A 16,224-nucleotide genomic window follows, 5' to 3' on the forward strand; every position below is an offset into this window, starting at 1 on the left:
CTGGGAATAGAAAAAGTATTAGTACGTATTTAAATAATACTCCCCAGTCCACCAAGAAGTCTTATGGATGGACACTGATTTTATTAAAAGATTAATAAAATATAAAGATAAAAAGTGAATAAAGTAGGAGAAAGAATGAAAATAATAATAAAATAAAAAATGAATAAATGATAGGTATAAATTGTAAATTAGTAGGAATATAATAGAAATAATTTGAGAGAGACTATTATTGCTACACTTGTCTTATTTTAAGTGTAGCATTTTATGTTCGACATGAATTTTACACAATTTTAATTTTGTAAGTGGAAAATTAATTGAGTAAAAATAAAATAATGAGAGTAATATTTTTATTTAAAAACTGTATTAATGAAATGGTGAAATTATTTAAAACGGCTATCACTAGTACACACCATTCATTTGGTTACAAATTACTACAATTAAATCGTGTTATATTAGTGGTGGAGATTAATTGTGAATGAATTTAGCCAAAAATCTGACAAATTAATTTATTGGTGAGCTCTATCTCTATGGAAAGCGAATAATCTTATTTGACATCAAAATTTGCTCTAATTATATAGACCTTTAATATATTCATAAATAACATTAAATAAAAGGTAGTGATATTGCAAAGATCAAATTAGTCCAATTTAAGGCAGTATTCAATTATTTTTTTATGCAGCATAAATATTGGTATGACGATTTCCTCTTTGATTTATTAAAATAGAGAGAGAGAATAAACAAAAAAACATTAGCATAGGAAATGGCGAAGAAAAAAGAGGGGAGAAGAAGAAGCTCTCTCTTTTTGTAGTCACAACTTCTCATTCGATTGCTCACTTTCTCTCTCTAGATCTGTGAATACACCTCCCCGTATTTGTAAAACCCCTATACCAATACACACGCTTAACTTTAAGCGTATATACACAGTAACGATGACGCTTCTGCTGCAGCAGCTTGTGGGATAACCATCTTTACTCTTTTGAATTTGGTGTTAAATGGTGAGGAAAGTTTGCCTTTTTCAACGTTTTATGTGCTTGGTTTTTGCTGGTGTGGTGTGAGAAGTGTGTATTTGTGTGGTTTAGTTTGTCTTTTTTTTTATGCAGTATGTAGTGGTGCTTGTACTTTACGCTTTATGAAAGTTTCAATCTTGATCCTTGTTGAACTTGTTTTATGTGTAAGAAAATTGATCAAGTTTAGATTTTTTGAACTTGAGTGTGCAGGCATGCATGATACAAGGGTTCAAATTGTTGTTTTTCCTCTTTTTCTTTTTCTGGTTTGGGTTTATTGAAGATGAATTAGGTATCTACTGTTCCATTTTTTGATGGATTATTGATGTTTCTGTAGCTATGATTTGGAGTTTCTGTTTTTTTTTTGTACTGGGATTTCAGTTTTGAGGTGGTATATTTTTTCCTTATGTGATCATTGAATGGAAAAATTCATTTCAGTTTAGTTAATTCAGGTTGACAATTTTGGAATTCGAGTACAGATTCAGTTGCTTATTAGTGCTAGAGATGCTAAAAAAAGATGAATTGACGATATTTTTAGTGTTTCTTTCCATATAACTGCATGATGTTTTGTTTGCCAGATTGAATAGTATAAGCTGTCAATGATCAACTTTCGGAATATCATTACTTTTCTTGCTTGGAATCTTAGTATTCCGAGTTTGAAATTGGTTGTTAAGATCACTTCTTACTTTTACCATTTACTACCTTTCCTATAATGATATACAGAGTATTGTTTTACTAGATTTTGAAGGTTGTTTTTTATGCAAATTTGATCCTATTTGATATGAACAGATAGTACTCTTTATTCCTTTCTATCAGAAAATAGCATTTCCTCTCTTGTATGCTATAATAAGTTTCTTTTGTTTGAGCCACAGATATCTGATTGCTTTCAGCCTTTCGTTCAAATAAATCTTTCTTGCTTTTTTGATGTTAGGGCATCCTTTATTAGTAGTGTTTATTTTTTGATGAGTATTGTTGTTCACTTCACTTTCTGATTCCAAACTGGATTTTTTTTGTTTTCCTGTGTCATCCAGATGGATATCCGAAGCTGGAAATAGAACATCTTGACTCCTGTTGGATTTGACAGTAGAGGAGCTGCAGCTATGAGTTTTAGTTTTCTGAATGTTGAAACTGAAGACACGTTTACAAGCTTGCTCGAACACGCTGCCAACAATGATCTAGAGGGATTCAAGAAGTTTATTGGTTGCAACCCTTCAAGTGTTGATGAGGTTGGGCTATGGTATGGGCGACAAAATGGCTCGAGTCAGATGGTTCTGCAGCATCTAACCCCCTTGATGGTGGCTGCTACTTATGGCAGCATTGATGTTCTGAAACTGATTGTCTCCTTACCCGAAGTTGATGTTAATCGCAACTGTGGTGTTGATAATAGCACAGCTCTTCACTGTGCTGCTTCAGGTGGATCGGTTAATGCAGTTGATGCTGTGAAACTGCTTCTGGCATCTGGTGCAGATCCGAATTTAACTGATGCCAATGGCCGTAGGCCTCTTGATGTTGTTGTTGTCTCTCCAAAGTCGCAGGCGACTAAATATTCCATTCAAATGATGCTCACAATGGGTGCTTCCTTCGAGGAGGAGCACCATCTTAGAGTATTGATAGGTGCTTCGAGTCTGGACTCACCGCCGCTTTCACCATCTCTTGCAAATGGGTCCCCCCGTTCTCCGGAGTTAGTGCCTTCTCCGGAGGGAATGAAATCCAATGATCTTCCTGCTTTCCCAGCCCCCGAGAAGAAAGAATACCCTGTTGACCCTTCTTTACCTGACATCAAGAACAGCATCTACTCTACAGATGAATTTAGGATGTTTTCTTTCAAGGTACGGCCTTGTTCACGTGCCTACTCGCACGACTGGACTGAGTGCCCCTTCGTTCACCCCGGTGAGAATGCTCGAAGAAGGGATCCTAGGAAGTACCACTACAGCTGTGTGCCATGTCCAGATTTTCGTAAGGGGGCTTGTCGAAGAGGGGACATGTGTGAATATGCTCACGGGGTTTTCGAGTGCTGGCTGCACCCTGCCCAGTACAGGACCCGGCTATGCAAGGATGGGACGAGCTGCAATAGAAGAGTTTGCTTCTTTGCTCACACACAAGAGGAGCTCAGACCCTTGTATGTCTCCACTGGCTCTGCTGTTCCTTCTCCTCGATCCAATGCCTCTGCTGCCAATGCCATGGATTTCACTGCAGCGATGAGCCTTCTTCCTGGTTCACCATCTTCAGTTCCTGCCATGTCCCCATCTCCGTTCACTCCGCCCATGTCTCCATCTGCCAACAGCATTTCAAACCCAAGTTGGCAGTTCCAGCAAAATGTTCCAGCGCTGCATTTACCCGGAAGCAACTTCCAATCTAGTCGGCTGCGCTCGTCTCTTCATGCTAGAGATATTCCATTTGAAGACATGAATGCATTCGGAGATATGGATCTCCAGCAGCAGCAGCAGCTCTTGAATGAGCTGCCCCATCTCTCCCAGCCAAGTATTAGTGCTAATATGATGAACCGTTCTGTTCGTCCTAAAACCCTAACCCCTTCGAATCTGGAGGAAATTTTTTCGGTGGAGAGCTCATCTCCTCGATATTCAGATCAAACATTGGCATCAACTGTTTTCTCACCTACACACAAGTCAGCTGTCCTTAACCAATTCCAGCAGCAGCAACAGAGCATGCTTTCTCCAATCAAGACGACATTTTCACCAAGAAACGTTGATCACACCCTACTGCAGGGCCCTTTTGGAGTTCCCTCTTCCGGAAGAATGTCACCTCGTGCTGTGGAGCCTATCTCACCTATCAGTGCCCGGGTATCCATGCTAGCTCGACAGGAGAAGCAGCACCAACAATTCCGTAGTCTAAGCTCACGTGACCTTGGCTCGAACGCTGCAGCTGCAGTCGCCTCCATGGAGGGGAATTGGTCGAAGTGGGGGTCCCCCAATGGTCAACCAGAGTGGGGTGTCAATGCTGATGACTTTGGGAAGCTGAAGAGATCTTCTTCTTTCGATCTTCTCAACCATGGTGAGGAACCTGATTTATCTTGGGTTCACTCTCTCGTTAAAGAATCCCCACAGGAAATGAAGGAAAAATCTGTGCCCCGTGTCTCTGGCGCTACGGGTACTGCCACATCCTCTGGTGAAGGTGCGCATTTGAATATCGAGATTGAACAAGTTGACCAATCTGTTTTAGGTGCATGGCTCGAGCAAATGCAGCTTGATCAGCTCATGGCTCAGTAATATCAGAATCTTTCTTCTAAACCATTAGGTCCAGTTGATGAGATTTTTGGTGAAGATTCCAGCTTTGTGTTTCGGATTTCGTTGGTTGCTAGCTTTAGCAAAAGAAGGCAGTATAGTGCCATGCAAAGGACAATGGTCTGAGTATAAGGATAAACATAAGTATTTTTTTTGTTGCTATTTTTATTAATTCTTTTAAACTAGATGTTGAAAGAATGAGTAGTCAGCCGAGATGGTTGAAGAAACATCCGGTTTAGAGAAGAACTATCCTCAGTTTTACTGAAATATAAGAATTTTCTAGTTTCTTACCTTGTTATGTTCTTATCTAGTAAATTACCAATATAAATCAGCTCAAGGGTCATCGTAAATACGTGTCCCTAGGGCTTAGAGGTGTCGTTGTGATCTTGCCATAGTTAATGTAGTTGAAAAATATAGTCTTTCTTTTGTTGTTGTGACTTGGAATAAGTTCATTTCAGGATAGGAAAGGAATGCATTATCTGATCACTGATGTAACATCAAGATAACGGGCGATTCGTTTGTGTTATCATCTTCGTTATATGCCTTTTGTTCTGTGGAATTTCCTTTCCTTCTTTATGCTAAATTCTCAATTTGCTTAGAATGTCTAAGTTAAGTATCACTTTCTGGAATTCCCTTTACATGTGGTGTTTGTAGTGTGTATTTATTTTAGGACTAGTGGATTATAAAGAAAGCATGGAACCTTATTTCAGTGGATTCCATGCTAAAAAGTTGGATTTGAGAGTTCACGGTTGATGTAGATGTAGATGTAGATGAGATGTGGACGTGGAATGATAGAAACACCAGCAACTATGCTATCTTTTTTTTATTTTTATTTGGATGGAATAATCAGACTTGATTTGGAAGGGATGATGATTATGATGATAATGTATGGCATGAATCTTGACTATGATTTGATTCCATTTTAGGAGTGTGAGAGATATTTGCAGTATATTTTTTGTAGCTCTGTTGGTCTTATGTTTGACTATACTGCAGTTTTTTATCCTCTTTTATTTATTTATTTGGAAGATGTAATGATCATTTGGCTATTACTGCACTCATATTATGAAAAAAAGGGTAAATTCGGAGATGTGAAATAAGTATTCTTTTTTGAGGTAATACAGTATATTGGAAAGTGAAAGTGGTGAAAAAGAGAATACTTATCTCTTAAGCAAAATATCTCATCAACACTTGGTGTATTATTTCCATTTCCTTTATGAGTAGAGAGAAACAATGCCTTGGACCCATGCTGGAATTATTCTACTGATTTTACACTCATATTATTGTTGATAAAATAAAATAGGAGCAAATAATCATGGGGTGTTCTTTTATTCCTTGGTTTTCACCTGGATTCAATAGTACAAATCCATTCTTGAAGCCACTTTAAAAAAATTAATTTTGCCATTATCATAGTACATAAATTAACAATATATTAATACCCATGGTAGTGGAGTGTAATGTTTTATATAAGTGGGATTATTCAAGAAAGCATTGGAACCTCAACTAAGATTAATTTATTGGGATCCCAACGATAGATTTTGGTTTCAAGGAAGATGAAGGTATGGGATTTTTGGATTGCATAAATAATTAGTTAAAGGGTAGCATCTAACAAACGCTACAATATTCCTTACGGAAATTTATGCACAGCTTTCATAATTAATTAGTGCATGTTGCATTCAATACATTATTATTCTCATCGAACATCAAACATGGCATGATTTAGTATTGTTGATAAGTTATTAGATTCTACTATTAATTTATGTAGCGACAATTCGAATATATGATCTTCATATCTTTGTGTTCCGGTGGGGTGTATCCCACTTAATTTAATTATCAATTAACATTCAAATTTATTTGTAAAAAAAATTAAACATAATCCTACTTTTACTAATGCCAAGATTATTAGATTAAGTCATGCCTCTGTCACGTATTTAACAAAAGGAGGAATAAAATTAATGAACTATGATTTGATTATATGAAATCTATGGATTTGATGATTGTGAGCATAATTAAAAATAAAATGTGAAAAATTATACACGAACAAGTGTCTAGAAATGTGAAGAAAAAGACAAAAGTCCATTATTGGATCATCTCATGCTTTCGGTGCTTACTTAGCTTTTACATTGTCCAATTAATTTTGGTTACTATTGAGATAAACCACAATGCACCAGCAAACGACACGAGACTAAATCAACGATTCTTAATAAATCCCACTTATCCTTTTCCCTTTCGAAATATGGGAAGAACACTAAAAAACCATTATTTCTGGTTTTTATGTAAATTTGTCACCATCACTTTTATCTGACTCGTCCTATTCAAAATCCTAATTTATTTCATTTGCGCATATCTTTACTTTTCTTTTCTCTCAAGGAAAAAAAATCAACTACTAATTGAGAACATATATTAAGGTTACCTATCAATCAGTCTTCTTTTATTTATAATTGATTCTATATAATGATGCATAATGTGATGTATGTTATTGCAATTTCAAAACAATATTATTTCAAGATTTGTTTACTACTTGAATTTTGAACCGAAATTAGTAAACACTTATGAATACATAAACTCGAATAATTATGAATATTGGACAGCCGTGTGTGTGTGTGTAGGAGAAACAACAGGCAAAAACATTGGTACATATTAAGTGTTGGGGAAGAAGTTAGATACATATTGTTGTCACCATTCGTGACTAATTTACATAAGAACTAATTTAAAATGTTGGAAGTCAATTTTACATGTATAATTAATTTCTACATTTATTAGTTAAATAATTAAAGTTGAGGTAGTATCTAAAAGGTTAGGTGGCCAGAAACACCTAGCTAGCTACATTAATTTACGAAATTAAATATTACTAAAATGGCTTAGTCGGTAAGTTTATCATCGAAATATTTTTGAGTTTATATTTCACTAATATCTTAATTAGCAGTTGTAATAAGAGTACTATACTTTACATCTTTTTTAGTATGCGCGCTATGAAGAAGATAAGATGGATTTACTACAATACTAAAATGGTGAATTGGTCGCATAACTATACCTAAGAAAATAATGATTTAATTAACTTTATTTTACATGATATGCGTCATGATAATTGCCAAAAATTGCTTAATTGTTAAGTATAAATGAGTCATGACGCCCTATACCCTTAGGTGGCTAAGTCAAACGAGAATTAATTCAGAAATGATATCCATTGAAATTTGATGCCTAAGCTTTTTTGGGGTTGTAAGTTTGTAGTACTCTTTTTTATAATTGTAACAAAAATTGAAAATTTCTTGACAAGTGTAATTTAGGGAAAGTAATTAGAATAATTGTAAATTATTAAAAAGATATTGTAACTCGAAACACCGGAGAGCTGAAGCTTGTCGGAGAAAATAGCCAGAATACAAGTTTCAAATTTTCAATATTGTTATATAAGTGTAGTACTGTAATTATTGAGAAAATGATCAATCATAAATGAGAAATTTCTTAATCAAGCTTTGTGTACCTGGCTATAGTAGCAATAAAATGATTAGATTTATCCGGAAAAAGGAAAGACCAATTGTACACATATTTTGATGCACTATATATATAATTAAGATTTACTTAGATAAAAAGGATGTGATATGAGAAGATTAGTAAAACAAGATAAAAAAATACGGGCTTTATGTCAAGATATGTGATTTATTTTGGTTGATGTTTGATTGAAAAGAAATTATTTAAATTTGTAAAGTATATTATATACCATGGTTTAACTTGACAAATTGGTGGGTTACATAAACATGGTTAAAATTATAATTTTGGTAAGATTGGTTAGGACCCTTGTCTTGTATTGGGCTTTGAGTTAAGCTTATCTATGATATCAAATCATTAGAAATGTCCATATATAATTCTCTATCTTGGTATTACTAACTTATCAAACACGCCCATAAGGTTAGCATTTGGAATTAAACAATATCAAATCAAGTACTCCATTAGGTTAGGATATTATATTTAGTCACATCTGTAACAAAATTTTAATATTAAATTTAAGCTTTGATTTTTATAAATTTTGTGAAATTAAAAATTACAATAATATTTTTTAATGTATTAGAATTAAACTAAATAGATAAATCGAAACAAATAACGCTAAACGTGTTTCAAACGAGAGTGGTGCTCACATATGGAGTCCACATAAGATATGTAGCATATCATTCCTCTATACATAAGAGTGTATAATATGACGACGTATATAACATTGGTTTCCCATTTTTTGTGTTATAATGTAGTACTCGTATGTTTTATTTCATTATTTTTGTTAAATACAGTAAAATACGACCCTCAATTTTATTTATAGATAGAATTGAGTTCAATTCTTCTATAAGTTTTTTATTTTGAAAAATCGGGAGGGAACTTAAGTTTCTATGCACGATCTTCAAAATTAATCAAAAACTAGTTTTTGTTTCAATCCTTTTTGTTTTTATGCCTAGCTTTTTCCAGTTCTTATTGTCTTTTCTGCTTTTAATTATCCTTTTTTGTTTTCTATTTTCCGTACAATTAATATTCATAAAATTCTAACTATTTTACACAAATCCTATGAGTTAACTTATTTGCATTACTTAAATAATTTGAAAAGAATACATATATTTATTTACTAGATAATTGATCGAATATGTATCCATAGACTTGGATAATGTTCAATGCGTACAGATATCATATAATGTCATGAAATTTAATTTAAAAAATATTCTATCGAAAATAATCTACTCCCTCCGTCCCAAGATAAGCTACTCGTATTCCTTTTTGGGGTGTCCCAACATACATGACTCATTTCTATTTATAGTAAAAATTAGGGATTTTAAACATGATTTAGATTAAGTTTAATTAATGCCCTTATTACAATTAGCATTAAAATAATGTATTCCAAAAATTTCTGTACCCAACACTCCAAATCCAAAATCACTTTCTTTTTACGCCTCTCTCTCTTCCCACTCAATCTCTTTTTTCTCTGTAGCGCCTCTTCGGAAAAAAAACCCTAGATCTAGCATTTTTCTCTTTCAAATTCTCACTCAATCAATGGCTTCCGACGAATCTGCTGGTAGTGACGAACCTAACCCATCCAACGACGGGTGGGTTAACCCTCGACGCCCCCTCACTCGCCCTATCTTGTCATATGTCCTTGGATGCTATAAATCCACTGCCGGTGGCGGTGGCGGTAAAGAATCTCTCACGGTGGCACAAGGAAAAAGAAAAGCAAGAATTTCCCCCCCTCCCTCCCCCTCCCGCCCCTATTTTTAGTGAATTTGCAAAGCCATGTTTTTGTATGGCCAACGTTTGATGTGAATCAACCATTTCAGTTTTTAATTTACATTTGGTTTGAATATTTTAATGTATAAACAATTTCAATTTTTAATTTAATGAACAATTTCAATTTTTAATTTACATTTAGTTCGATTATTTTAACATCAGTACAGCTAATAAGAAGTATGCACAACTTAAAATAAGTAGAGCTAAATAAATAATGTTAAAAACAATCAATTATTCTATCCATTTTAAATTCAAAAATAAAAATACTTCACATCACTTAATCTACTTTATTAGCAACCTCTTTTACACCACTAAACAACACTACCTAAATTCCTGTGCCCAAAAGAAGTAGGTCGCTTATATTGGGACGGAGGGAGTATTATTTAATTAATTTATTTACCATTTTATCATTAAATTCTTCAATTAAATATGTTTAGAAAAAAAACTTTAATACACATACAAAGATATTATATTTTCGGTTACAAAATTTTAACCATAACTATATCATTTTGAGTTTTGGGCTAACCATTCGGGCCAATTGGAACCAACAAATTTATAATTTTTTAATTAATATATTTCATTTGATAATTTTACATATATAATAAATGAATAAATATACAAATGAATGTTATTTCAACTCAAACGAATATGTAACTCATACGGAGATGAGAATACATTTTCCTCAATAATTGTCATTTTCTGTTTTTAGATAATTTTCCATGATGAGCATAAAAATAAAATAATAAAATAAACAGTATAATTTGAAACCAAAATATATATTTACATAAATTTGAAAAAAAAATACTGCTACTAACTTATAACAATTTTAAAAAAGTGATAAAAGTTCAAATCTTAGAGCATACACAGTAGCGGACGTCCCGGCGGACGTCCGACCAGCGAGCGTGTCATCCGTCTGCAAAGTCCGACCAGCGAGCAGGTCATCCGCCCGGAACGTCCACTATTGGGGCGGACATCAGCTCGACGGACATCAGGGACGGATGAGAGGTCGTCCGCGGTCATGCGCGGACGTCCGTCAGGATGTCCTTCGTCTCGTCCGCTATCATAGTGACTCGACGACGGACGTCCCGGCTGACATCCCAATTTTTTATTTTTTTTTTCAAAACTCTATATATACAGCTCATTGCACTTCGTTTCATTTGCACCACGGACGAGCGACCGGCTAACGCATGTATTATCATGCACAATATGATCGTCGAAAATGAAGGCCTAAAACAAAAAAAACATATCATACAGCGAGACCCCCGTTCGGCTAGCGGCAAACTATACAGATTCAAGGCCTAACAGTACTTTGTTTGAATCTTTTTTTGGTTTGGGATGATTTTTTTTGTGAACTATGTATTTTTTTTATTTAAATATGTATGTTTTTTTTAAATAAAATGGTTGCATTTTTCCCGTATTCATGTCGAAATTTTAATTCCGTAAATTGCATATTTGTGAATTTGTGAATTTTTATTATTGTTCTTGTCCTTGGGGATATCCGCTATTGTGCAGTAGGATGTCCTTATGACGTGACAGTGCAGTGGAATGTTCTTATGACATGACAATAGGTGTTTTTGGGATGTCTGTGGGCTTGTCTGCCGGGACATCCGTCCCTATTGTAGATGCTCTTAACATAATTAATTGATTTCGAGTCAACCCTATGGGCTCGGGTTAATATCAAGTTAATCATATCTGGTTGTGATCTATTTAAATTAGGGTCATTCATGTTATGATTATTTGAAAGCTATAAATATTTTAACCCTTTTCCTCAAATTGTTGAGTTACACCAGCCAAACCATGGATTTCAGGTTGAATCGACATTAGTAGGAATGATAGGTAGAAAAAAAATACTCTCCGTCCAATAAAAATATGGACATTTTCTATTTTGAGATGTCCCATAAAAATATCCCTTTCTATTTTTAATTTAGTACTAACTTCTTTCTCTCTTTAATGAGGTGAGTCTCATTATCCATTAACAGTACAATTACATTTTCTTTCTATCTCTCTTTTACTTTATCAATTGTGCACTAATACTCCACTTTATATGATGTTTGATGCTTAGTCGATGTCGACTACCCCTTTGTCTCAACTGCTTTCGATGCTGACACCGGAAACAACCCCTATGTTACTAACAATAGTTTGGGCCTTAGCTTTTCAATAATGGCTTGGTCACCGTCGATTAAACTACATAGGGGCCAAGGATGCCCATGACTAAAGGCGGACCTACCTAGGGGCTTGGAGTTCCATTGGAGCCCCCAACCATTTGTCTTTTTCCTATAGAATATATTCATACATCACTTACGAAATTATTATCTAGCGAAATTGGATAACTTGGATCTCCATTATCAAAATCTTGCGTCCGCGACTCCATAACCCCTACCAATTCAATTAAACTACATAGGGGCCAACCGGCCAAGGATGCCCCATGAGCCCCTACCAATTTGAACTTTTATCTGTGTATTTGTATGATAACGAAGAATCGCAGATTGTTGGGGTTTGCATGTCACCTCCATCTGTTATCTTGTGTTCGAATATCCCTCAAACCTTTTAACATGTGGTGTTTTTTTTCGTTGTGTTTTCCTCGGGCCTTTTGAAGTCTTTAGTTTTTTTTTCTATTTTTCTTATAGTTATCTGTTTTTTTTTTCCTTTGTGTTTTCTTTAATAGTTTTGGATGCAACTTTCTTATGTTCAATTCTTCTTTAAACCTTTTTACAGTTTTTTTAGTTTTTCTTTGTGTTTTGCTTATATTTTTCTAGGAGTACTTTTTATGTTGATTTCATTTTTGTGTTTCCTTATGCTAATTTATGATTTTATATTTTTCTATTTTTTACATTTTGCTTATGTTTTGTTTTGTTTTTTATTTTTTATTTTTATTATTGTTATTAACAAAATTCTAGTACTATTTTATAGTCTATAATTAACATATTATAAATAATACTCCCTCCATCCGCCACTAGGAGTTCCAGTCGCTTTTGCACGTTCGTTTTGTAAAAATGATAATAAATATTTAAAGTGGAGAAATGGTAAAGTAAAAGAAAGAATAATATTGAGAAGAGTCTTATCTAGGTTATTCTCTCTCTTATTTTATCATTTCTCCACTTTAACTATTTATTATCATTTTTACAAAACGAATGCGCAAAAGTGACCAGGACTCCTATTGGCGGACGGAGGGAGTAGTACTCATTAAGAAAATCAAATTCTATGCAAATATAAATTTACTTTTAAACTTGCTCTTTACTATAAAAAACAATTTATCTTTGATTCATTTCTTTAACATTAATCTTTAATTTATCAAGAAAATCTATGATTAAAAATGTATAGAAAATTTATTGAAAGATACATAAGATAACTTCTGGCATTACTAGCAGTCTAGCACCGAAAAATACATGTACTAACTGTTAACATTGGCTTTGGGGCCCTCGTCAAAATATTGGCTTCACCACCGTCCGATCACTGATAATCGGCGTACAGTAATGCCAGTTAATTTTATTAACTTTGGCATCATGCATGGATCTTCAACCTTGTCTAAAGAATGATAAAAAAAAAAAGCATGGATCTTCAATGAATTCAAAATTGATTGCCATTCTTAATCTGCTATCCTTATCAGTAGAGTTTGAAGAAATTGAATCCTCCACTTTCATAGTTGAAGCCATTTTCAGTATCTCAAATCTTGCACTACATTTTCTTTCCTCAACCAACCCTTTCCTCCAACTCTCATCAACGCCTTCACTACAAGAGGAAGACATTGCCCACTCAATCACCAATAATCGCCACAAGAGCACTCCCCATTCTCAAACCTATGAAACCGGTTGTTGTCTCTTACGATTATGACCCTTCCGCTGCACTTGGATATGTACTTTATAGCTACATGGCAGTCACCACACACACGCAAGTTCTTCATAACCCTAATAGGCCTCTCGGGTGGGAAGGTGACGAGCGCAAAGGCAATGGCTAATCTCTCGCTGTGATACCTAATGCTCTCATTCTTCTCCTCTGCGCCAACTTCTCTCAGCACATGTGTTGTATCCATCACATAACCAGCCTGTTCCATGTCCTTCTCCAACTCCTCCAGCTTCCTATATATCTCCGATGAAAGCTCGTGTCTCCTCTCCCCTGCGGCAAATGTGTGAACCCTGTTCCCTTCCTCCACCCAGCTCAAACCCGGCTCCTTCTTCTGCCCGCGGTCTCTGAGCATCTTCCTCGCCCTTGCAGCCTCTTGGAACCTTCCAGAAGCCGCATAAGCATTGGATACTAGCATGTGTAGGCCCGGGCTCACATGCCCTAACTCGAAGACCCTATCAGCCACAGAGCTTGCCAGCTCTGTATTTCTATGAATCCGACATCCAGTCAAGAAAGCTCCCCAAACAGCCTCAGACGCCTGCACAGGCATCTTCTCGATTAATTCCAATGCCTCCTGCAATTTCCCAGCTCGGCCAAGCAAGTCCACCATTGATGCATAATGCTGGCTTCCTGGCTCAATTCCGTAGTCCTTCATCTTTGCAAAATAATATTTTCCTTCCTTCACTAGGCCGGCATGGCTGCAAGCATAGAGTATACATAAAAATGTGATGAAATTTGGCTTTGTTCCCTTATTCACCATTTTCTCTAACAACTCAAACACCCTCCTTGTATGAGCATGCTGCGCCCAAGCAATCATCATCGCGTTCCACATCCCCAGATTTCTGTCCGAAACCTCGTTGAACACTCGAGAGGCATCCTCTATCACGCCACTCTTTGAGTACATAGAGATCAAGGCACTACCAACAAAGCTAGTTTCATAGTAATACATCTTCAAACATAAAGCATGCATTTGTCTCCCTAATTCATACAAAGTCGAATTCCCACAAACTCGAATTACACTCGAGAATGTGAAGTCGTTAACATCCAAACCTTCCCATAATGCAGCCTTGAAGAGTCTCAAGGCCTCTCCGTCCTCCCCTGTTTGGGCATAGCCGTATATCATCGTACTCCAGGATACCACATTTCTCACAGGCATTTCGCTGAACACCTTCCGCGCATCACCTAAACTCCCACATTTTGCATACATATCAACAACAGAGCTCCCCACAAACACATCCGCATCAAACCCAGTTTTCACCGCGAGACAATGAACGGATTTCCCCATGAACTGATCGTTACTCATACCACAAGCTTTCATCACACACGGCAAAATATAATCATCAGGAATCATCCCATCGTTGCGACGCATCAGCTTGAAATACTCAAATCCGTGAAAGGGAAGCTCATTTTGAGCGAAACATGATATGATTGAACTCCAAGTGGTGGAAGATTTGAATTGAGTTTCGTGAAATATTCGCTCCGAGCAATACGGGAGCTGGAGCTTGGAGTAGAAGTTGATCAAATGGTGGCAAACGAGAGGTATCAAATGGACCCCTGATTTAACGACGTAGGCGTGAAGGGATTGGCCTTTGAGGAGATTCCTGCCGCGAGTGAATCCGAGGAAGTGATTGCATATGATCCGGTAGTTTGATTCAAAACTGAGTTGATTGAGTGCATTCTGGGGATATTTTTGGTGAAGCGGCGGCGGTGGCTGTGACAATGGTTCTTCATGTGAAAGGCGAAGCATTTAGGGCGATTTGGGCGTATTCAAGTAGATTTTGGGGGTTTAAAGGTGAAGCTTATGCTGTAATATAGTTCATCTTCAAGTTCAAAGAATGCATGCGTTCCTAGTTTAAGCAGCGACAAATCCTCACACAGCCCAATCACGTGAAATTCTACGCAACCGTATATCATCACACCACCCTTCTGTCAGGAATTTCATCAAACACTCTATTCGCATTGCCCAGACCCCGAATTGAGGAACGCATTCGCATCAAAGAGCGTCTTCACCGCTGGACAATGAACAGATTGCCCCAAACTTAAGTCTTTGACTTTCGCACACGAAATTCACATCACGCCGCAGCATCGACTCAAATACCCGAGTCCGCAGCGAGGTGTTTATTCAGAAATCAGACGGCGGAGGATTCACTTTTTTGTTTGGGGGCGGGGTTCGGTGTATTGTTTAAATTTTCAATTTTTTTATGTATATTTATAGTGATTATCGTAGGGAGGGAGTGTTATTTTGCTAACTCAATACCTAATTGCTAATTACAATTAAATAATAGTCATTAGATATTCAAATTAAAGGCCTAGATCATCAATCAAGAAATATCAATACGATCAACAAAAAACGTCAATAAAGTCATAGGATTAATTCCATAAAATATCAATAGGGGTATTAATGCCAATTAACTACATGTTTAGTTATAACTAACTTTTAAAAGAAATCCCAAAACTTTGAATTCATATAACATATATCAAATTAAAGATAATTTTATAAGGATTCCAACGATATCATATATGCATATGTTCCGACGTCAAAATTTGAAAAAAAATTCAAAAAATTTTCAATTTTTTCGTAAAGCAGAAATGTCAACATACTATATAAAATATGTCAATATAATACATGTAGAATGTCAATATAAGTAATGGGTTAACATTCTTAAAGCATCGTGTTGACATTCTCAAAGCATTGTGTTGATATTTCCGAAACACTATATTGACATTTTCATCTAAAACCCTAATTTGACGTTTTTTTTAATCTTTTTTGATTTTATTAATAAAAACGAAAATTACACGTGACAAATTGTTGACCACACGTTTTCTAAAATCCTATGGCCTTAAATTATTGTAGTTAGCAATTAAATGATGAGCTAGCAATT

The 16,224-nt window shown here is 35.5% G+C and overlaps 2 protein-coding genes across 2 annotated transcripts; one reads left to right on the forward strand and one right to left on the reverse strand.

The window, feature by feature from the left end:
- The first annotated feature begins 733 nt into the window (after nucleotides 1–733).
- On the forward strand, nucleotides 734–4,536 carry LOC125205690 (zinc finger CCCH domain-containing protein 30). The gene is made up of 2 exons (XM_048104758.1): nucleotides 734–995; nucleotides 2,036–4,536. Exon 2 carries the CDS (start codon nucleotides 2,105–2,107, stop codon nucleotides 4,229–4,231), a length of 2,127 nt encoding a protein of 708 aa, XP_047960715.1. The 5' UTR covers nucleotides 734–995; nucleotides 2,036–2,104; the 3' UTR covers nucleotides 4,232–4,536.
- An 8,578-nt stretch (nucleotides 4,537–13,114) lies between these two features.
- On the reverse strand, nucleotides 13,115–15,508 carry LOC125204488 (putative pentatricopeptide repeat-containing protein At5g52630). Its single transcript, XM_048103151.1, has one exon. The coding sequence runs from the start codon at nucleotides 15,087–15,089 to the stop codon at nucleotides 13,260–13,262; it is 1,830 nt and encodes a 609-aa protein (XP_047959108.1). The 5' UTR covers nucleotides 15,090–15,508; the 3' UTR covers nucleotides 13,115–13,259.
- Between the last annotated feature and the right edge of the window lie 716 nt (nucleotides 15,509–16,224).

Source organism: Salvia hispanica, chromosome 2, assembly GCF_023119035.1.
Source record: "Salvia hispanica cultivar TCC Black 2014 chromosome 2, UniMelb_Shisp_WGS_1.0, whole genome shotgun sequence".
Classification (NCBI taxonomy): Eukaryota; Viridiplantae; Streptophyta; class Magnoliopsida; order Lamiales; family Lamiaceae; genus Salvia; species Salvia hispanica.